The sequence below is a fragment of the Eschrichtius robustus genome, chromosome 5 (genome assembly GCF_028021215.1).
Source record: "Eschrichtius robustus isolate mEscRob2 chromosome 5, mEscRob2.pri, whole genome shotgun sequence".
NCBI lineage: Eukaryota > Metazoa > Chordata > Mammalia > Artiodactyla > Eschrichtiidae > Eschrichtius > Eschrichtius robustus.
In genome coordinates, this window is record NC_090828.1 from 19,852,849 (window position 1) to 19,875,918 (window position 23,070).

The following is a 23,070-nucleotide window of genomic DNA, read 5'->3' on the forward strand; positions in this document are numbered from 1 at the left end:
CTCGATGTCAGGTCCCTGGCTTTAGCCTTGGGAGCCCCCGCTCCCTGAAGACACAGCACAGACCCCTTCCTGCGGCTGCACGGCCTGGTGGACCCACTGCTTGCCAGCTCTCTGACCCACGTGTCCCCGGCCCCCAAGTCCATAGTGAAACCAGCTGCACCTCACACACTTCCCAAATATGCCAAGTATGTCAAACATGCCAAAGGGCCGGGCTCTTTCTTGCCTGGAGCCTTTACTCACATGCTTCTCTCCACCAGGGCTCTCCCCTCTTCCTTCCCTCCATGCCCACGTCCTGGTGGGGCTGGAAAGCTGGGCATTAAAGCACTTCATGTTAAAGCACACACATGCATGATCTTATGCAGCACTCACAGCATCCGGGAGGTGCTAGCGTCATCCCTGTTTTACAGACGAGGAAACTGAGCCTCTGAGTAGTTAAGTCTCTTGCCGAGGGACACAGCTGGCTGGGTCGGAGTTGAGTTTCCAGCGTGTGTGCTCTCTGGGGGCAGGAAGGTTCCTAGACGAGAAGTTTCAGCTGGGGTTGGAGGCTGGAGAGGGTGGATGGAAGTGTGTGAGTGTGTGCATGTGCATGTGGGGGGCATTCCAGGCAAAGCCTTTCGGGCCAAGGGCAGAATTTTATGGTCCCTAATTGCAGGACTGGGACACACCCAGACTGAGTTTAGCGGGCCCGACAGGAATTTATGCCATACCAAAATTAGCCACATGGTGGCACCCTCCTCCCAAGAGTCCTGGCTGGCGCGGGTGGTGGTTTCGGGTCGGAGCTGGGAGAAGCCAGGGAGGCGTTGCCTAGGCTGGGGTTTTGCCTTTTGCTTCCATCACCACGTCCACCTCATCCGGTCCCTTGAACCTGCTCATGTTAGCCCCGCCCCTGCCCCCCCCCCCAGTTCCTTCCTTCCTCCCCCAGTGCACCTTCCCTTCCCCCCAGTGACTCTGACACAGCTCTGATAGGAGGCAGCACGGGGCTGGGGGTGTAAGGAAGTCCGGCACTCTCACTGAGTGACCTTGGGCACATCTCTGGCCGCACATTCTGTGATCGCCTGTGGTCCTAACTTCCCCAGATGACCTGGCTTGAGGGCCCGGGTTGAGGAGGGGATTTGACCCCATGTGCATGGAAGGCTCCCAAGGGGAGCAGAGATGACCCCGGTCTCACCTGGTTCAGAGCCTGGCCCTGCTGGTGTGAACCGGAGTGGAGGGTGGGTGGCCAGTGGGCTGCCAGGCTGGTTTGGACGCTCTGGGTGAGTTAGTGGGAAGAAGAGGGAAAAAAGCCAGGGCCACTCTCCAGAGGCACCACCAGGTGTCAGGACTGGGCCATGGAAGGACCAGGGACCCCCAGCCCCACAAGGGAAGACAGAAGACTCCCAGCTATACAGGCCACATGTGTATCCCCAGCAAGAGGGTTGGGGTCACTAGGCTTGGGGGCAGGGTTGGGGCCACTGGGCTTACTGGTGGGAGATGCAGGAGTGCGCCAACTCTCTGTGCTTTGGAACCAGGAGGTTGTGGTGGCATGAGATCCCCCTTATCCTTCCCTCTCTCCCTTCATCCATCCATCCATCCATCCATCCATCCATCCATCCATCCATCCAGGGCCACCAGATATAGTTGTCCTCTGGCTGAGGGGGCCATTCACCAAGGCCAATCCAAAGGATTTGCTGTGCTCTCTGGTTCCTCTTCCAGTCTTCAAGTCTCTGGCTGCAACATGGTGACCCTCTGGATTAGTGGCTGGGGGTTCTGGGTTGAATGTCAAGGCCCTGCATTCACAGTCTCCATGGGGCTTGCAAAGTTGAGGGAATTTTGCTGCAGGCAGGGGCAGTGAGGACACCTTCCCAGATCTAGAGAGGCTGGGGCATTTGTCCTGTCTCCCACTGGCTGCCCTGCCCCATAGCTCCCCATCCTCCTGCATTTCACTGTTTAATGGACTATGGCTGAAGGGCGTGGGGTGGGAGACGGGGTCGGGAAGAGAGTCAAGGAACCTGGGGTCTAGTTCTGGTTCTGGGAGACTCAAAGGCGATCAAGGCAGACAAAGAACGAAGGTGTGTGGACACGTGGGTGTAAGCGTGACGGATATACAGGCAAAGAGGTGGTCGTGAGACCGCGGCTGGTCTTCTGCTGCGCTGAGCCTGTTTCCTCCTGTGTATCACGGGGTTAATAATAAACCCTGTGCTCGTCTCTGAGGGGGTGACTGTGAGGAGCACTGAGGTCCTGTGTGTGGCTGTAAAGTGAACACTAGTGTCAGGACTAAGGCTCCCCGTGCGGAGACAGAGACGGACGAGACAACTGGAGGAGAAGAGGCCTGGGGCCTTTGTCAGTGGCCCAGCCTCGACTTCTGGGCCTGCCACTCACAGGCCAGGTGACCTCAGATAAACCCCTTCACCGCTTGAACCTCAGTTTCCTCATCTATAGCTAAAGGGTTGGACCAAGAATATCTACTGAGGCCCAGACCATGGGGGGCCTGGAGAATTCCCTTGTTGGAGTCTGTAGAGTCTGGATAACTCTCCCAGTGTAGGCTGCCACTCCACCCCCTGTGTGCGTGTGTGCACCCATCTGACAATCATGAACCTCTGGGCTGGATGCCATGCCAGGTACTGGTGCCAAGACCCAGCCCCTGACCTGGGAAGACAGACGTGCTGTCAGACAATCAGAGAGCCCGGTGGCAAAGCTGACACAGAGGTGTGTGTGAAAAGCTGTCTCTGACTTGGCAGAGATTTTCCTGTCAAGCTTCAGGAGGGAATCCATATGTAGGCTGGGTCTTGAGGGATGTGTAGGAGTTCCTCAGTTCAAACAGAGGGTTTCCCACAGGTCTCTGGGGGCAGTGCTCTAGGGAGTCTAGGGCCTTGCCCAAGGGCTCTAGCCTCCCACCAGGCTGAAAGCCAAGGGAAGAGACCAGAATGCCAGCTCAAGAGCCCAAGGCCTGCCATCTGGATCTGGATTGGGGCCCAGACTTAGAGTACTCCCCTTCTTAATGCTTCTGGTCAGCTTGGAAGGTGGGGGCAGTCACCTGCAGTTTCCCCAGGGTGGAAACTTGCCTTAATGGGAGAAGTCTACCTAGAAGCCCTCACTAGTTGGATTTGGGGAAACCTTGTTTCAGGGAGCTTTCTCTTTACTGGGGATCCCAGCTTCTACCCTGTGTCTGAGTCACTCCCTTCTTGGAGTCACTGGAAGCAGCCTGCTAGGGTGGGAAGATGCTGGGTTCCAGTCCTGGCTTCCCCCTGCGTGGTTGTGTGACTTTGGGTGAGACAATTAACCTCTCTGGGCCTGGTTTTCCTGATTCTCTAAATGAGGGGTTGGACTAGATCAGAGGTTCTTAACCATGTTCCAAAGGAGCTGTAAGGTTCTTTAGGGGCCCGAGAGGGTAGGAAAAAGGGGGAAACCCAAGGGCAGGCTTAAGGACCTGGGGCCCTGGAACCCCTGCCCACTTTAATCAGAGCAGCTCTGGTTTTAGGAGTTAAATATATCGGGAAGCAGGATGGTGTGGGGGTCTTGCACTTGGCTCAGACATCCTAGATTCAAATCCCAGCTCTTACCAGTGAGAACTGAGGCAGACTGCTTCACCTTTCTGTGCCTTTGTTACCTCACCTTTAAAACGGGACACACGGCAAACCTCCCGCCTTGGGCTACTGTGGGGATTACCTGAGATAACATATGTAAAGTGTTCAGAACAGATCCTGGCACCTAACAAGCATTCAATAAGTGCCAACCAATATCACTGAGATTCCATGTAAGAGTCCAGCTGCATCAAGATTTTGGCTGCAAAAACGAAAGCTTGAAAACCACTGGATGGGATGACCTAGAAGGTTTCTTCTTGGTTCAACTTCAGAGCCACACCATACCCACTCGCCCCCCGACCACCCCCAGAGTCACCTTGCATTAGGGTTTTCCAGAGAAACAGGACAACAGGATAGATAGGTAAGTAGGTAGATAGATAGATAGACAGATATTTATTATAAGGAATTGGCTCACATGATCGTAGAGACTTGACAAGTCCAAAATCTGCAGGGCAGACGGTCAGGTTGGAGACCCAGGGAAGAGTTGCAGTTCAAGTCCAAAAGCTGGCAGAATGCCTTCTTGCCTGGGGAGATCAGTCTCTGTTGTTCAGGCCTTCAACTGATTGGACGAGGCCCACCCACATATGGCAGGGAATGTGCTTTACTCAAAATCTACAGATTTAAATGTTCATCTCATCCAAAAAAACCCCAAACAAACCATTCACAGGAACATCTAGAAGAATGTTAAACAAATATCTGGGTACCATGGACTAGCCAAGTTGGCACCTAATATAAACCATCATGTACCTCCAGGCCAGGCTACGGAAGTAAGCAAGGCAGGGAGGGGCGGCGAGGCCTGGTGGGCAGGTGGGTGGCTGAGCAGGTCTCTGCCAGCTGGGGAAGGAGCGGAGGCCGGCCGGGCATGCAGGCAGTTATCGCCGGGGTCAGGTGCACACCGAGGCTATGTGCTCATTTTCCGACCCAAGGCCAGGAGGAAAAGGCCATTTAGATCCCAACAATGTTGGCTTCCTGTGTTCCCGAGAGGCAGGAAGCCACCCCAGGAGAGAGTCCAGGCAGCCCAGCAAGGCAGGAGTCGGCCAAGGGCTGGGGTTGGGGCGCAGTGCTCCACCCGTGCAGGTAACCTACAGACCCCTCCCCTCTATGGGGCTTTCTGCTCCGTCTCAGGCCGCTGGCCTGGCCCTGCTGTGAGGGGGCAGTGTTGACACCCATGGGCTGAGGTGGGGCTCCTGGGCTCCATGGAGCTTTGGTTTGACAGGGTCCCTCCCCAGGGGGCTTCATCTTGCAGGGCCACTAGCCTTCCGTGGGAGCTAGGGAAGGCCATGGTCTTCTCAGGTGGGGTTGATCATGAGATGGGTGTCCAGGGAGGACTCAGGCATCTGAGGGATGCCAGGATGGGGAGGCTAGAGTTTTCCTGCCCTCGTTCCCCTGCAACGAGAAATGGTACCCTGTGGAGTGGGCATCCCTGTCAACCGGGTGTTTCCTCAACAGCGTTTGGGATGTTTTCAGGGTTGGAACCTGGGTTCCCCCCTTTGTTGGTTGTGGGGAGGAAGTGGTAGGTGGTGACTATGATGGAGAGACTGGCTGGGATTATACACACGCTCTCACAGCTGGAAGAGAGCTTGGAGACCATCTGTTCCAGGGGTCGGAAAGGCAAGGGCCTTCAGAGGAAAGCAGGCAAGTGAGTGTGGACAGCAGGCCATGGTGGGGGCCCCAGGGATCCAGAGAGAGCTGCTCTGCTGGAAGGCACTCCAACTGAGAGAAGAAGCCTTTGTGATTTAAACACTGAGCCGGTTAATGAAGACAAGGGTGCAGGCGCAATCTACCCTGGAGGCTGCCAGTTGGCTGCCTTATTTTCTGAGCAGGAGTCTGAGACTCAGAGAGGGGAGTGACTTGCTTCAGGTCACACAGCTCTGATAGCAGTCAGGACTAGAACCCAGCTCTCCTGACTCGGGGCTCTTCCGTATAATAACAATCACGAAGGTGATGGAGATGCTGCTGATATAGCTAATCCTTATACAGAACATACTCTGGGCTGGCCACGTATATTAACTCATTTAATTCTCACAACTCTGTGATGTAGATGCTATTATTACCCCCATTTTCGAGATGAAGGGATGAAGGCTCAGAGTGGTTAAGTTACTTGCCCCAGATCACAGAGCTGGTGTGTGACCTGCATCTGAGCTGAGAGCCAGTCTACATGCAGCCAGGTAGGTAAGTGGGTAGGTGGAGAGCAGGACCCATGGATGAGTGGACGAAGGATCAGTTAACTCCTTTAGTGCTCCCACCCTCTTACTAGGCTTGATCATAGGTGGTGTTTGTCCTGAAGCACTTGGGAAGACTGACTATGGTCCCCACCTGCCCTCTCCCAGCAGGGGGTGGAGCTGAAGAGTGAGGCTCCCCGACCCTCACTTGTGTCTTTTCTGTTGCCCCAGAATGTCAGTCCTGGTCCCAGGGGTTTAGGCTGGGGAGAATCCTTCCAGTTTGAAATTTACTACACATTTATTGAGCCCATCTATGCCAGACCCAGTGCTAGGGGATGGGGCAGGATACAAAGCTGCAAAGTTGAACAGGACCTCCCTTTCTGTCTTAAAGCAGTTGAATGTGGGGGAGAACCAATAATAAAGGAATACTTAGTCCTCCAAGGTGACAAGCGCTTTCCAAGGGTCGTGGGCTGAGGATTCTTGGAGCACAGAGGAGAGAGGGACCATCTTTGAATTATCCAGGGAGGGACATTTTGAACTGGGCCTTGAAGGATGTATATGAGCTCACATTCCAGACCTGAACCTTGTAGACTCGAAGTCTGTGTGGGGAGTTTGGTGGGGCAGGAACAGATCTCTTTAGTGGCAGTGGCTGGAGGTAGAGGCAAGACTAGGCCATGTAGGGCCTTATAAGTGTGTTGAGGAGCTAGACAGAGGGTTCTAAGCAGGAGTACAATGTGATCAGTTTGTACTTGAGAATGGCCTGTGACTCCGTGGAGTGAAAGGAGACAAGGCTGGTGGGGAGATGGGGCCCAGGGAAGGATAACTGGTCTGAACTGGTGCAGTGGTGTGGGAGGAAGGTTGGGATTCAGCAGCCTCGTTGGATGACTAATTGCTTGGTAGGGTAAGGAAAGGGAAGAAGGAGTTAGAGAGAGGAATATGCAGGTACCCAGGGAACAAGGAAGGACCCAGGGGATGGCCTCTGGTCTTTGTTCACAGCATCAGTCTTTGGCCTCTTGCTTTCTGAGGGATCCTGTGCTCTGGTTTCTGTATTAGTTAGCTGTAGCTGCATAACAAATTACTCTAAAACTTAGCAGTTTAAAACAAGTACAGAATTATTCTCTCACATAGCTTCTGTGGGTCAGGGATTCATGAGTGGGGATTCATCCACGTAACTGGGTGGTTCGGACTCTGGGTGTCTCATGAAGTTGCAGTCAAGGTAGCTGGGGCTGTAGTCTTCTGAAGGCCTGACAGGGGTGGAAGATACACTTCCAAGGTGGTTCAGTTGTGCGCCAGTCAACTTTGTGCTGGCTGGTGGTAGGAGGCCTCAGTTGTTCACTACATGGCCCTCTGTATTGGGCTGCTTGAGTGTCCTCATGACATGGTAACTGGCTTCCCCTAGAGTGAGTGATCCAGGAGACAAAGGCTGAAGCCACCAGTGCCTTTGATGACTTAGCTTCAGAAGTCATACACCATCTTTTCTATAATATCCAATTGGTATATAAACCAGTTCATTGTGGGAGGGGACTGCAGAAGGGTGAGCATACCAGGAGGCGAGACACACTGGGGGCCACCTTGGAGGCTGGCTGCCGCAGTTTACCTTTCTGTGACACATTTGAACGTGCCATTGGTCTGAGAAGTGAGAAGCCAGCTAAACGGCATATTTCAAATTACAGCAGGAGGGATGCAGGTTAGAGAGTAGGAAATACTGCCCTATGGGAGAATACCTGAGACAGGTGACTGAGATTGTAAAGGAGCCTTCCCTGGAGGGGACTCAGGGCAAGAGGGTTTCCCTGGGGTTGGGAGCAGGTGCTTCGGAAGGTGCAAAAATTCATTTGTGGGGGCTTGACAACGCCTGCGCTGCTTGGAACCTGCCACTTGAATTCAGTTTGCTGAGCTTTTGTCTTTTGAGCTGGGGGCTGGGGGCTGGGGGAGGTATATTCCTTTGCTCCCCACTCTAGAGCTTTCAAGGACAAGCTCTCTGCATTCCAGCACGTAGGGAGAACTCAGCACATTGTACTGCAGTTGCCCAATGATTTCCCCATCTGCCCTCCATTCAAGGGCATTTATTGAGTGTCTGTCCACTGTGTGACAGGCAGGCCTGCCCTGCAGGCCATTCACTGCCAAGAGTGCCTGCCCGAGAGAGCACTGGAATCAGTCCACATTTTGCTCACCAAGCCATGCATCCAGGTACAGGGCTGGGTCCTCCTGGAGAACGAGCATCTTCTTGCCATTCCCACAAAGACACTATAGTCAATGTCCAGTGGGCTGGTCTGCCCAGAGGGTGGGACTTTTTCTAATTTGCACAAAGGTGCTGTTTGGTGCTGTGCGCTTGGAGCAGACACTGTTCTAGCTGCTGGGGATACAGTGTGAATGAGACAGGCATGTTCCCTGCCGTCATCCATCTAGTGTGGGGAGATATACTATCTATAAGTGAGCAGGAATTACCCCAGATGAGTTCAGATTGTGAGCTGTGCTAAGAGGATTTTATCAGGGTGCTGCTGAGAAAGAATAATGGGGAGCCTACTGTTATTTGGGTGGTCAGGGCAAGCCTCTTTGAAGAGATGGCTTTCAGTGGATTCTAGAAGTAGAAGAAGGATGTGGCTTGGTGAACAATGGAGAGATGGAGTGAGGGAGAGCTTTCCAGGCAGCCAGAACAGCAAGTGCAAAGGCCCTGAGGTAGGAAAGTTTTGATGCATTCTGTGAACGTCAGGAGTATGAAGTCTGACGCCAAAGAAAGATGGAGTCCTGGCTCTCATTGTGCTCCCAGTGTCTAGACTGGGGTTGGGAGGCCTGGAGTGAACACTTAGGGGTGCCTTATTGATTGACTATGAGACGCTGGGGGGAGGGTTATGGTTCAGGAAAAGACTGAGTGGGGGGGGGATGATTAAATGGGGGTGCACATAAACTCCAGGGGAGATCTTCTGGTCAACTCAGCAAACATTTATTAAGCCTCTACTACGTACTAGGCACTGTATCTCTCGTGTGTGTGAGAGAGAGAGAGAGAGAGAGAGAGAGAGAGAGAGAGCCAGGAGGTCCCTTCCTTGAAGGAGCCCACAAGTGTAGGAACCAAGATGGTGCAGGAAATGGCACTCTGTGGTGATGCCTTCAAGGAGGAGGGAAGAGTGAGAGAGGCCTCCAGAGGAGGGGCCCAGGCCTTATTCTTTTTTTTTTAAATTTTATTTATTTATTTATTTAAGGCTGTGTTGGGTCTTCGTTTCTGTGCGAGGGTTTTCTCTAGTTGCGGCAAGCGGGGGCCACTCTTCATCGCGGTGCGCGGGCCTCTCACTATCGCGGCGTCTCTTGTTGCGGAGCACAGGCTCCAGACGCGCAGGCTCAGCAATTGTGGCTCACGGGCCTAGTTGCTCCGCGGCATGTAGGATCTTCCCGGACCAGGGCTCGAACCTGTGTCTCCTGCATTGGCAGGCAGATTCTCAACCACTGCACCACCAGGGAAGCCCCCAGGCCTTATTCTTGAAGACCTGGCATTTGATTAGCAGAGGAAGAGGAAAGGTCCCTTGATCTGGAGGCAGTGGCCCAGTGGGGCGCCTGCCTGACTGGAAGGGCCTTCAAAGCTCAGGCCACATGGCCAGAGGCTTTCTCAATTCCACATTCCTAGGCCAGAAAAGAAGGCATGGGGGTGGGGCTAGGCAGGCTGCCGGCGTCAGAGTGGAAACACCCTCTGCAGGGGCGTTGCCTGGGGTTGGGGCGGGTGGGGCAGAGGGAGGAGCAGAAAGGCTTGATGGATGGGCCTGACTTGACGTGGGTGGCCGGGGGCGGAGAAGTCCCCGGGCCGGGCTGCGTGGCTGGTGGGGTCAGGAAAGCCTTGCGCAGCACTGGCTGAATCACAGGTCTGAGCTGGGGCCAGAACTAGGTTCTGGGAGAACAAGGGCCGGCCAAGGTCACATCCCAGACTCCACCCGGTGTGCCTCCCAGCTTCCCCCACCGCCCCCACTCCCACCAACAAACCAGAAGTCTTCGTGTGGGGTGCCCTGGAGCCTCTTTTGGCGGCTCTGGGCCTTCAGCTGTGCCTCAGTCTCCCTTCTGCGTTCCGCTGGGGATCTGGTTGGCTCGTGGTTGGAAAGGGGTTGGGTAACTGTAGATCCAGGAGGCAGGGCAGCCGACTGTGGTCCGGGACTGAGGATTCGCCGTCAGGGTGGCTCCCTGTTCCCTAACCAGTGCCCCTGACCCACCTGCCTCCGCAGGCCCAAGTCAGCGCAGAAGCTCAGCTCAGGAGCCCCCTCACCCATCTTCGGGACCTGGTGAGAGAGGCTCACCAAACCCTGGGTGGAGGGCCCTGGGGTTAGGGTGGGCAGGCTGGGACATTCCAGGCTGAGGGAACCCCACAGGAAATTTGATTCCAGCTTCTGGTAGTGGGAGGGCAGAGCGAGTCGTGTGTGTGTGTGAGTGTGTGTGTGTGTGTGTGTGTGTTTCAACTCACGTGTGTTTCAACACATAAAGTTTGTGAATCTGTGTCCACATGTCTGTGTCAGGCTGTACTCCGAGGATCTCCCGTGAAATTGTGTGTGCGACCCCCCCCCCCGACCCCCAGTCAGAGGTTTCTCCTTGGGCTTGTGAGTGGGTGTGCAAGGCTGGCTATGTGTGCACGTATGGCTGAGTGTATGGGTGTAAGTGGTTATTGGTGTCTGTGTGTGTATATGGGTGTAAATGTGTGTGTGTGTGTGTGTGTGCGCACGCGCGGGCCTCTCCTGGACCATGAATTGGGTCTGTGTGTCTCTCCTGGGGGGAGTGAGTGTGATCGTGGTTCCCGGGTGCCAGCTGCCTGCCTGGCGTGTAAGGGGAGAAGGTCGCCTTATTCCTAGCTCGGCTGACAAGGACCCTGGGTCCGGGCCACCTCTGCCCTCTGCAAGGATCCAGCGGCCGAGTCGGTTCCCCTCTTCTCCCCCTGCTCCTCCCAACTTCCCGCGGCTGCCCGAGGGGCTCTGGCAACGTGGTCTAGGCGCCTTCTCGGCCCGCGGGTTCGCAGTCCCGGGCGTTCTCGCCCCTCAGGCCCCGGGGAGCTGCGGCAGCCCCCCGCCCCCTCCTCTCTCCGTCCCTCCTTCCCTCCGTCCCTCCTTCCCTCCCGAGCGCGGATTGCGGGCGGGGGTGGGAGGAGATTTCGCCGGAGTTTCCATTTCATACCTCGCGGCTAAACTTTCTTTCTGTGTCTCGCCCTCTTGCAGTCTGCAGCTTCTCCTGTCATCGGAAATGCCAGGCCAAGGTAAGGGGCTGCGGGCCGCTGGCCCCGCAGGGGGCTTGAGGACGGGACGGGCTAGGGGTCACGGGACTGGAGCGGGGGCGCCGGCGGGCCGGGGGCGGTGCCCTGATCGTCCCCTCCTTCTCTCTTTGTTTATGCAAAGCTTCTGGGCCCCGGAGCTGCCTCAGGTCAAGGTGAAGGCGAGGGCCGGGGGCGGGGGGCGGCGAGGGGGATGGGGGCGCGATGCGCAGGCTCGGCGGCTACTGGGGGTGGCTGGCGGGGATCGAGCTCCTGGAGAAGGGCCTTTGAAGGTATTTCCACCTAGTTCTCAAAGGGAGTGGAGGTATGGAGGGGGAGAGGGATGCATTTCAATTCCCCCTTGGGCCGCGCAGAGCCCTAGTTGGCCGGATTTGGCCAGCCTAGAAAAACGCGGGATGGGGCCACAGTCATAGGACCCCGAGGGTGGAGAAGGGGATAGGTAGGGGGAGTGGGGGTGAGGTGGAAAAAGGTCAGAGGTCAGGGTCGCGCTGAGTCTGGAACCTCCTTGAGCGACTGTCCCACTCTCTTCATTGGCGGGATCCCACTTTGGTGCTCAGTTTCCCCATCAGTGTTTCCTGGCTGGTCTTAGTGGGAGAGGAAAACAGGAGGAAAGAAAGACCAGAGGAACTGCTGGGTCCTGATTGGCCAGGTTGACTGGTCCCTTGCTGCATCCTCTCATGCTTTGGCAGAAGAGTGATCACCTGGTGGCAGCCTTGGAGTAATGGGGGTGGGGGTGGGGATGACACCAGGATGGGTTTTGATGGATGACTTGGGAAGGAAATTGTTCCGTCAGATGCGCTCAGCTTTCTGGAGGTGGAAGTGCCCTGCCTCAACCTTTCATGTGCAGCCAGTCTACGCACTGGTCCCATTATTGTTAATATCCTCCCTGCCCTCTAGCCCCTGCCTTTGCCATTCGCACTTAATCTTTCAGGAAGGAGTTCCGTGAATGGAAGGAAGGGGGAGGATGCTTCAAAAAGGAGCTTTGAGCAGTTGAGGCCCGGTGTCTGGTGCATCTCATGCTCTGCTTCTTATTAGCTGGGTGACCTTGGGCAAGTCATATAACCTCTCTGAGCCTCTGTTTCATTCTCAAGGATATGGGAATAAGAAAAGGTTATTATGAGGATGAGATGGGACAATGTGTGTGACGTGCCCAGCACAGTGCCTGACACACAATAGGTGCTCAAAAACATAACAGGTAATTGATTATTATCAATTGGTAGCTCTGAGGGCGGAGAATTACACTGGAGAAAGGTGCTGATGGAGTAGGCCTCTCCGAGAGGGGATCCACTTCCTCCTGAGTGACCTTGCTCAAGCAGAGTACACAGCCTTGCTGTGGTGTAGGGGAGGGGTCTCTCCATCTGGAAACTCCAGGTTGGAGGGCTGTCCCAGCAGAAGTGCAAAAGGCCTGGCTTGTTTCTGCCATCTGGGCAGTTTCTGCCCCTTCTGTTGTCTTCTGCTTTTCTGACAACCTCAGCCTTTTTTTCTCCGGGTGGGAAGTGAGTTTCTGCCTCTCCCTGCATCTCCCACCTTGTTCTCTTCATCCAGAGCAGAGTTTTTCCACCTTTAACCCCAGAACCTTCCGGTGTTCTTGCTCCTCCCCATTCAACCCCCCCCCCCTTCCTGCACCTGTTTCTCTTAATAACAATGGACATTTGTACAGTGCTATAGGCCTTAGAAAACACTTCAATGCGTTATCTGATTTTATTCTTTTAATTCTACCAGAACATAAAACAGGCCGAAAGCTCTCGTTGTTTTACAGATAAACCAAGGCACCCAAAGGTTGAATGACTTTCCCAAGGTCTCACAGTATAATTCCTCACCCATTTCTGTCCCTGGGCCTTTGCGCTTCCTTCTAAAATGTCCCTCTTGCCTAGGGGCAGACATTCCTTGATCCTTACCTGCCTTTCCCCCTTTGCCTTCCATCTCTTGCAGTAGTGGATACAGTCAGAGAGGATAAGGTGATGAATGTCCAGTGAAGGGTCTGAGTAGGGTGAATGGGGGGTCCAGAGAGGCTGAGAGGTGTGACAGAAGATGGCTCCTTGCTGTACAGCTGCCTCCTGTGTGGACGCAGAGAGATGACAAAGATGACTTCTGGGGGGCGTAGCCTGCTTGGCAGTTCTCACATATGCTGGGGGGTCAGAATACACCAGGCTGCAGCAGCCCTGCTCTCCCCAGCCAATGAGGCTAACCCGGCGGGAAGAGGTGGTCTGGCAGGGCAGTGGCCAGACAGACAAATGGGGCTTTTTATAGGATTTTCCTCTATAGGAAATGGTACCCACTGGTGGTGTGAGCGCCACCCAGCTGGCAAGTCTCTCCCCTAAAACTACAGATCTTGCTAATGCCCTGCCTTTTCCTCCTGCTGGGAAAGGGTGATGTGAGCCCCAGAACACACAGCAGAGCTCTGTACTCTGGATTTTATAACCAGATCAACTTGGAGGTCATCTCATCCATCCCCCTGCCTCTAGAAGGGATTCATTAAACCAATGTTTTTGGAGCTCTTTCCATATGCCAGACACTGTTGTAGGTGAACAAGACAGAGAAGGCCTTTGCCCTCATGGGACTGACATTCTCACAGGGGAGACAGACAACAAATAGGCAAACAAGTTATGAGGGAATCGAGCTAGAGCGGGGGTTAGAGAATGATTAGGCTGAGTGGCCCAGGAAAACTCCTCCAAGGAAGTATTGTGTGAGATGAGACTCCAGTGATGTTACATGATGATTTGAGAGATGGAAAGAGACAGTGCACCTGAGGTGAGGTGAGCTTGTCACGCTTGAAAGAAGGCCGTGTGGCTGGAGAGTAGTGTGCACTGGCGGGTTTTAAGCATGAGAGACATGACCTGATCTCCACTTGGAGAAGGCCACTCTGACCTTGAGCAGGCGAAAGTGTAGGAGCAGGGAGATGGGTCAAGAGGCGGCTGATATTGCCCAGGTGATAGACGCTGGCGGCTTAGTCCATGGCGCTTGCCGGAAAGATGGTGAGAAGGGACCAGGCCTGGGATGCATTCTGGGGTAGAGCCCAGAGCCTGGCTGTGGATGGGATGTTGGGTGTGAGAGTGAGAATGGGCTCAAGGATGACTCCCAGGTTTTTGGCCAGAGTCACCGGGTACACGTGGTTCTATTTACTGAGATAGATGAAGTGTGAGAAATTTCTAGGGAAGAGGGTGCCAGGACTTCTGCTTTGCTTGGTCTCTTATTTCACAGTTCTTTTCCCACACACTGAGGATTTCTTGCTGATATTGATCCTCTCCTGTCCTCTCAAATTCAGCTCGCTCTGGCCACCCCTCTGGTAAGTGGCTGGTTCTGGATGCCTAAACATGCCTCCTTCCAGACTATTCCTGCATCATGAACCCATGGCTCTGAGCGGGGCTCTATTATTTATACGGCACAATACGATGTAACAAATTCCGCCCAAATTTAGTAGCTTAAAGCAGCAACACACAGTTTCTGTGCGTCAGAAATTTGGGAGTGGCTTAGCTGGCCGGTTCTGGGCTGGGGTCTCTCATGGGGTGGTGGTCAAGATGCCAGGTGGGGCTAATGTCATCTGAAGGCCTGACAGGCTGGGGGATCTCCTTCCAAGATGGTTCATTCATGTGGCTAACAAGTTGGGGCTGGCTTTTGGCAGGAGGTGTCAGTTTCTTGACACACAGCTGTCTCCATAGGACTGCTTGAGTGTCCTCATAACATGGCTCCTGGCTGCCTCAAAGTGAGTGATTCAAGAAAGAGCAAGGCAGAAGCCCCATGTCTTTTATAGCCTAGACTTGGAAGACAAACACTATTTCTACAATATGCTATTAGTCACACAAGTCAACCCCATTGAGTGTGGGAGGGGCCTATGAAGACATGAATACTTGGAGGCAAGAATCACTGGGTCCATTTGGAGGCTGACTACCACAGAGTTCCAGGGAGAGAGCAAAACTGATCTGGCTCTTGGGAGGTCTCGAGAGTGGTGGGAAGGGCAGGGACATAGGAATCAGACATACCTGGGTTTGAACTCTATGCTGCTGCCTTCCAGCTGTGTGAGCTGGGTTATAGAGGATTAAATGCCCATTGACACATAGTAGGCATCTTCTTTCTTGGAACCATAGGTGAAACTAGAAAGGAGCCCAGATATTCTGTGCCTCGCTCTTTGCCACTTGGACCTGCTTGAGAGAAAATGCTCAGTGCTGGTAGAGGAGGGCCCTTAGTGCTCAGCTCAGAGCAGATGTTAAATACATGTTTATTGCACTTGGGACTGTTGAGAGATATGTTGCGCCCTCAGCTTCTAGACTAGTGCCTGGCCGGTAGTAGAGGTTCCAATGAAGAAGTAAAGGAGTGGAATAAAGGAATGTTGAGAAACAAGAAGTTCCTATACAGGGAGAGGCTGAGGGGGTGGATGAGAGCAGGAAAGAAGGAGCAGAAAAACCATTTTTTAGAAGCAGCCTTTATGCTCCCCTCCAACCAATATCCCCCAAAGGTAATTGCTAGTCTTACTTATACCATCAGAGATTAGTTTTGCCTGTTTATGAACTTCATATAAATTGAATCATGCAGTATGTTTACTTTTGTGTCTGGCTTGTTTCACTCAACGTTATGTCTGGGAGGCTCGTCTGTGTTCTAGTGGGTTGCAGTGGTTCATTCTTTTTTTATTGCTATGTTGTATTCCAGTATGTGAATAAACCCCAATTTATTTATCCATTCCACTGCTGATTGCCATTTGGGTTATTTCCAGTCTGGGGCTACTATGAGCAGACTGGCTCTGAACATTAAATCACCTGTATCTACACTGAACTTTGTAATACACAAAACATTTTCCCTTACCTTCGCAGTCCTGTGAGGTGGGCAGGGCTCATGGGAGTCCCATTTTAGAGATCCAATGTTGAGGCCCAGGGACGGTAACCAACTTGGCTAAGGGCACCTTAGTGCCAGTGGCTTTCTGGCACTGCCCTGGGATAAATGGTGGGGAGCAGGTGAGAAGGGAGGTGAGTCTGAGAGCAAGCCAGAGAAACAGAGACAAATAGAGAGAAGGGGCTGGTACAGGCACTGGCAACTCATCGTAGTTCACGGAAGCCCCACTCTCCAGCTGTCCCCCTAAATCTCTTGAGGGGAGCAAATTCTAAGCCTCCCTTAGTCCCCACCCTTAAGTCTCATAGGGGTCCTTATCTGTCCCCAGTTGTTTCTCCTGTTGAGGATTTAAAATGAATGGCCCAGGATTTGTCTTCCACTTTTGTCTGAGCATGTGCACAGTGTGTATATACACAGCAGATTTTCTTCTGTTTTGCTTTTCTCCTCACTTGCCTGCTATAGGGTTCTACAACCTCCAGATACATCTTATTCATTTGTGTATTTATTTTATTATTTTAAAGGAGACTTTACATTTTAGGCTGGCTTTCGATTTACAGAAAAGTTGGAAAGATAATACAGAGAGTTCCTGCGCAGCCCACACCCAGTTTCCCCTAATCCTGATACGTGTCTGAGAAACCCTTTTTTCACTCCTGACTTGCCCCCTTGTTTGAAATAGCAGTCCCAGCTGACAAGGGCGGCTCCTTCCAGCAAAATGCTAGCTGTCTATTCCAAGTCAGATAAGAGTTAGATGAAAGGACCAGGTAGATGCAGGGCAGGCAAATTGCCCAGGCCCACACCTCAGCCTCCGGGCAGCCCCTTCTCACCTCGCTTCCTTTAGTTCTCCTACCCTCTTCCCAGCCCTGGCACTTCCCTGCCCTCAGCACCGGGTGGGGGGAAGGGGGGGAGGGGGGTGAAGGGAGGCGGCTGCAGCAATGAGTTGGTCTCCTCCCCTGTTCCAGAGGGGTTTAAATCCCATCCTTTAAGCTTGAAAGGAAAGGAAATCCCATAATTAACCCCCATCTTTCAGTCACATTATATCTCACTCTCCCGCTCTCTCATAAACACACCTGCAGCCTCCCTTCACAATTGTGTTGGAGGCTTGTTGTATTCTCCTGCTACCGGGATAGCAGGGTAGTGGGAGGAGGTTCATGGCTCCACGACCCATCCATTGCTCTGAGCCCAGTGGAGTGCTTAAGTTCTTTGGCCTTGGGGACAGACTGTTGAGTTTAAATGCTGACTACAATAATAACTGGCTGTGTGACCCTGGGCAAGGTACTTAACCTCTCTGAGCCCCAGTTTCCTCATCTGTAACATAGGGATTATAGTAGGACCTATTTTGTAGGGCTCTATGATAACCCAGCTAAAATGCCAAGCTCAAAATTAAGTGGTCAAAATGTTGCTAATATTTATCATTTTGTATTCCTCCTACCTTCTTCTAACTCAGAAAAAGAGGGGAGGTGGGAATTCCCTGGCGGTCCAGTGGTTAGGACTCCACGCTTCTGCTGCAGGGGGCACGGGTTCAATCCCTGGTTGGGGAACTTAGATCCCGCATGCCATGCTGGGCCACGCGGTGCAGCCAAAAAACCCCAAAACAAAACAAAACAAAAAAAGGTGGGGAAAAATCTGAACTGAGAGACCAACCAAGCTTGCTGAGGGCACTGGTGTCAAGCAAGATGATGCTTGCATATGTTTTGCTTCTTTTCTCCCTCTCCACTATCAAGGAAGAATGAGGAAACAGATGTAGGTGAATATAATGTGTCTTTTGCTGTTTGTTTGCCTCAGGGCACCTGAGATCTGTAGCAGTGGTTCCAGACCTTGTCTGTGCATTAGAATCACTGGGGTGCTTTAAAGATAATGATGCCTGGGTCCTCCTCCCCAGGGATTCTGATTTAATTGGTTTGGGGCATGACCTGGGCATTGGGAGTTTTGAAAGTGGCAACCATAGGTGGGGGTGTAAAATGGCACAACCATTCTGGAAAGCAGTTTGACCATTCCTTATAAAGTTAAACATACACTTGCCTTATGCCCCAGCAATTCTGCTCCAAGGTATTTACCCAAGAGAAATGGAAACATGTCTGCTGAAAGGCTTGCACATAAATTCATAGCAGCTTTATTCACAATAGCTATGAATTCACAATTCACAATTCCCAAACTGGAAAAACCCAAATAGTCAACAACAGGTGAATCGACAAACTGTCATAAAGGTCCAGTGGAATACTACGTGGTGATAAAAACAAATGAACTATTGTTATGCACAGCATCATGGATGAATCTCAAAAACACTGTGCTTAGTGAAAGAAGCCAGACACAAAAGAGTACATACTAGATGGTTACATTTTTATGAAATTCTTGACAAGGCAAAACTCTCATGACAGAAAGCAGATTAGTACTTTCCTGGACCTGGGAGGTGGTGGGAAGATTGACTGCAGAAGAGTGTGAGGGAACTTTTTTTGGGTGATACAGATGTTCTTCATCTTGATTGTGGTGGTGGTTACCCAGAGTATGTGTTTGTCAAACTCACTGAACTATATTCTTAAAAGGAAGGGATGCATTTATTGTATATAAATTATATGTCAATAAAGTTGATTTAAATAAAAGCTTCCCAGGTGAGTCCCCTTTGCAGCCAAATTTGAGAACCGCTGGTCTGCAGCTTCTGAAGACCCACCTCCGTCCTTGCTGTCTTGGTCAGCACCCAGCACAGTGCCAAGTGTGTAATAGTGCTTTCTGTGGTCAAGGGCCTCTCTTACTCTTTTTTAAAAAATAACAACTTTCTTGAGATGTAATTCACATACCATACAATTCACCCATTTAAAGCATACGTTTCTTTTTTAAAAAAAAAATTTATTTATTTTGTTTATTTATTTTTGGTTGTGCCAGGTCTTAGTTGCAGCTGGTGGGCTCCTTAGTTGCAGCTGGCAGGCTCCTTAGTTGTGGCATGCTAACTCTTAGTTGCTGCATACATGTGGGATCTAGTTCCCTGACCAGGGATTGAACCGCGTCCCCAGCATTGGGAGGCGAATTCTTAACCACTGCGCCACCAAGGTAAAGCATACATTTCACTGGGTTTTTTGTATATTCAATGTTGTGCAACCATCACCACAGTCAATATTAGAGCATTTTATCACCTCAAAAAGAAACTCCATACATTAAAAAAATTATTTTATTGAAGTACAGTTGATTTACAATGTTTTGTTAATTTCTGCTGTACAGCAAAGTGATTCAGTTATACATTTATATACATTCTTTTTCATATTCTTTTCCATTATGGTTTATCACAGGATATTGAGTATAGTTCCCTATGCTATACAGTAGGACCTTGTTGTTTATCCGTTCTATGTATAACAATTTGCATCTGCTAACCCCAAACTCCCAATCCATCCCTCCCCAGCCCCCGCTCCCCTTTGGCAACCACAACTGGGCTCTCTATGTCTGTGAGTCTTTCTGTTTCGTAGATAAGTTCATTTGTGTCATATTTTAGATTCCACATATAAGTGATATCATATGGTATTTGTCTTTCTTTTTTTTTTTTTAAAGTAAGCAGTACCTTATTTTATTTAATTAATTAATTAGTTTATTTTTGGCTGTGTTGGGTCTTCGTTTCTGTGTGAGGGCTTTCTCTAGTTGCGGCGAGCGGGGGCCACTCTTCATCGCGGTGCGCGGGCCTCTCACTATCGCAGCCTCTCTTGTTGCGGAGCACAGGCTCCAGACGCGCAGGCTCAGTAGTTGTGGCTCACAGGCCTAGTTGCTCCGCGGCGTGTGGGATCCTCCCAGACCAGGGCTCGAACCCGTGTCCCCTGCATTGGCAGGCAGATTCTCAACCACTGCGCCACCAGGGAAGCCCCTGTCTTTCTCTTTCTCTTTCTGACTTACTTCACTTAGTATGATAATCTCTAGGTCCATCCATGTTGCTGCAAATAGCATGATTTCGTTCTTTTTTATGGTTGAGTAGTATACCACATCTTCTTTACCCGTTCATCTGTCGATGGACATTTAGGTTGTTTCCATGTCTTGGCTATTGTGAATAGTGCTGCTATGAACATGGGGGTGCATGGATCTTTTTGAATTATAGTTTTGTCCGAATATATGCTGAGGAGTTGGATTGCTGGATCATATGGTAACTGTATTTTTAGTTTTTTGAGGAACCGCTATACTGTTTTCCATGGTGGCTGCACCAACTTACATTCCCGCCAACAGTGCAGGAGGGTTCCCTTTTCTCCACACCCTCTCCAGCATTTGAGAAACCCCATACAGTTTAACTGTCCCTCCTGAATCCCTCTCCTTCCCTCACCCTGGCCCCAGCCTTAAGCAGCCACTAATCTGCTTTCTGTCTCTATGTATTTCTCTATTCTGGAGATGTCACATAAATGGAATAATAGAATGTATGTTCTTCAGGGCTGGCTTCTTTCACTTAGCATAATGTTTTCAAGGTACATCCTTTGTATGGCCTAATAATATTCTATTGTGTGAGTATACCACATTTTGTTTATCCATTTATCAGTTGATGGACATTTGGGTTGTTTCCACCTTTTGGTTATTGTGAATAATGCTGCCATGAATATTCATGAACAAGTTTTCATGTGGACATATGTTTTTACTTCTCTTGTATCTATCATCCATCTATCTATCTATCTATCTATCTATCTATCTATCTATCTATCTATCTATCTATCTATCATCTCTACCTACGTGTGGAATTATGGGGTCCTGTTGTAACTCTATATTTAACTTTTTGAGGAACTGTCAGCCTGTTTTCCAAAGTAGCTTATATTAGTTTTCTAGGTCGGCTGTAGCAAAGTATCACAAACTGACTTAACAGAAATTTATTGTCCCATAGTTCTGGAGGCTAAAAGTCCCAAATCAAGGTGTTGGCAGGACCATGTTTCTCTGAAAACTGTAGGGGGAATCCTACCTTGCCTCTTCTTAGATTTGAGTGGTTTGCTGGCAATCTTTGGTGTTTCTTGGGTTATAGATACTTCACTTTAATCTTTTATCTTCACATGGTATTTTCTGTGTGTGTCTTCTTATCATCTTTCCTCTGTGTCTATCTGTCTCTGTGTCAAATTTTTATGAGGACACCAGTCATATTGGATTAAGGCTCACCATAATGATCACATTTTAACTTGATTACCTCCATAAAGACCCTTCTTCCAAATAAGGTCACATTCTGAGGTACTGGGACTTCAACATATCTTTTTTTGGGGGACACAATTCAATTTACAACATAGCTGCATCATTTTGTATTCTCACCAGCAATGTATGAAGATTCTGATTTCTGTACATCCTCATCAATACTTATTTGACTTTTTGATTATAGCCATCCTAGTAGATATGAAGTGATATCTCATGGTGGTTTTGATTTGATTTCCCTGATGACTAATGATGTTGAGTATCTTTTCATGTGCTTATTAGTCATGTGTATATCTTTTTTGGAGGAATGTCTATTCAGATTCTTTGCCTATTTAAAAAATTACGTTATTTGCCTTTTTATTGTTGGGTTATAAGAGTTCTTCATATGTTCAGGATACAAGTCCCTTATCAGATATGTGATTTGAGGCATTTTTTCCCTGTCCTGTGGGTTGTCTTTTTACTTTGTAGCACACAAGTTGTAAACTTTGATTCAGTCCAATTTATCTGATTTTTTTCTGTTATGGTGTGTGCTTTTGGTGTCATAGCTAAAGTCAAATCCAAAGTCATATTTATCCCTATGTTTTCTTCTGAGTTTTATAGTTTTGGCTGTTACCATTAGATCTTTCATCCACTTTGAGTTAGTATTTATATATGGTATGAGGTAAGGGCCCAACTGCATTCTTTTTCATGTGCCTATCCAGTTGTCCCAGAAATTTGTTGAAGAGACTACTCTTTCCTCACTGAACAATCTTGGCAACCTTGTCAGAGATCAGTTAACCATAGACGTGAGGGTTTATTTCTGGACTCTTAGTTGTATTCCATTGAGAATGGAATAAGGGTATGTCTGTCCTTACACCAGTACTGCAGTATTTTGATTACTACTGTTATATAGTAAGTTTTGAAATTCGAAGTGTGAGTCTTCCAATTTTATTCTTCTTTTACAAGATTGTTTTGGCTATTTTTGATCCTTTGAGTTTCCATTTGAATTTTAGGATCAACCTATCACTTTCTACAAAGCAGCCAACTGAAATTCTAATAGGGACTAAATTGAATCTGTAGATCAGTTTGGGGAGTACTGCCATCTTAACAATGTTGAGTCTTCTGATCCGTGAGCGTGGCATATCTTTCCATTAATTTAGATCTTCTTTAAATTCTTTTCATACTGTTTTGTAGTTTTCACAGTATAAGTTTTACACTTTTGGGAGGCTAAATTTATTCCTAAATATTTCATTCTTTTTGTTGCTATTTTAAATGGAATTGTTTTCTTAATTTCATTTTCAGATTGTTCATTGCCAGTGTATAGAAATACAATTGATTTTTTTTTAACCTCTTTATTGGAGTATAATTGCTTTACCATGTTGTGTTAGTTTCTGCTGTATAACAAAGTGAATCAGCTATATGCATACGTATATCCCCATACAGTTGATTTTTGTATATTGAAGATTTATCCTGCAACCTTCATAAACTCATTTATTAATTCCAATAGTTTTTTAAATGAATTCTGTAGGATTTTCTATATACAAGATCATCTCATCTGTGAATGGAGATACCTTTACTTCTTCCTTTCCAAACTGAAAGCCTTTTATTTCATTTTTTTGCTTACTCGTCCTGGCTAGAACCTCCTAGAACTAGAAATGGCAAGAGCAGAAATCCTAATCTTGTTCTTGATCTTAGGGGAAGGCATGCAGTCTTTCACCATTACGCATGATGTCAGCTGTGGGTTTTTCATAGATGCCGTTTATCACATTGAGAACTTCTCCTTCTATTTCTAGTTTGTTGAGTGTTTTTTTAAAAAATAATATTTATTTATTTATTTAGGTTGCGCCAGGTCTTAGTTGCAGCATGCGGGCTCTTAGTTGCGGCATGCAGGCAGGATCTAGTTCCCCGACCAGGAATTGAACCCAGGCCCCCTGTGTTGGGAGTGTGGAGTCTTACCCACTGGACCACCAAGGAAGTCCCTGTTGAATGTTTTCTAAATCAGGGTTTTGTCAAATATTTTTCTGCATCCGTTGAAATGATCGTGGTGCTTTTGTTTTTTTATTCTATTGTTATGGTATATTACAGTAGTTGATTTCCAGTTGTTGAAAGAACCTTGCATTCCTGGGATATATCCCATTTGGTCATGATGTATAATTCTTACTATTATATGTTGCTGGATTTGGTTACT

The 23,070-nt window shown here is 49.6% G+C and overlaps 1 protein-coding gene and 1 long non-coding RNA gene across 6 annotated transcripts in view; one reads left to right on the forward strand and one right to left on the reverse strand.

The window, feature by feature from the left end:
* Positions 1 to 23,070, forward strand: part of TNS1 (tensin 1) — a 229,712-nt gene that overhangs the window by 44,687 nt on the left and 161,955 nt on the right. For all 5 annotated transcript variants that reach the window (XM_068544489.1, XM_068544485.1, XM_068544487.1 and 2 more), the window contains exon 3: positions 10,903 to 10,940. Coding sequence is in view for 2 of the 5 variants with exons in the window: in XM_068544486.1 (XP_068400587.1) it covers positions 10,903 to 10,940 (38 nt within the window). In the remaining 3 variants the exon portion in view is untranslated. The remainder of the gene's footprint in view (positions 1 to 10,902; positions 10,941 to 23,070) is intronic.
* LOC137765141 (uncharacterized) lies at positions 8,933 to 10,964 on the reverse strand. The gene is made up of 3 exons (XR_011074124.1): positions 10,862 to 10,964; positions 9,689 to 9,815; positions 8,933 to 9,201 (listed from the first exon to the last, which is right to left on the reverse strand). It is a non-coding gene; the product is annotated as an uncharacterized lncRNA (long non-coding RNA).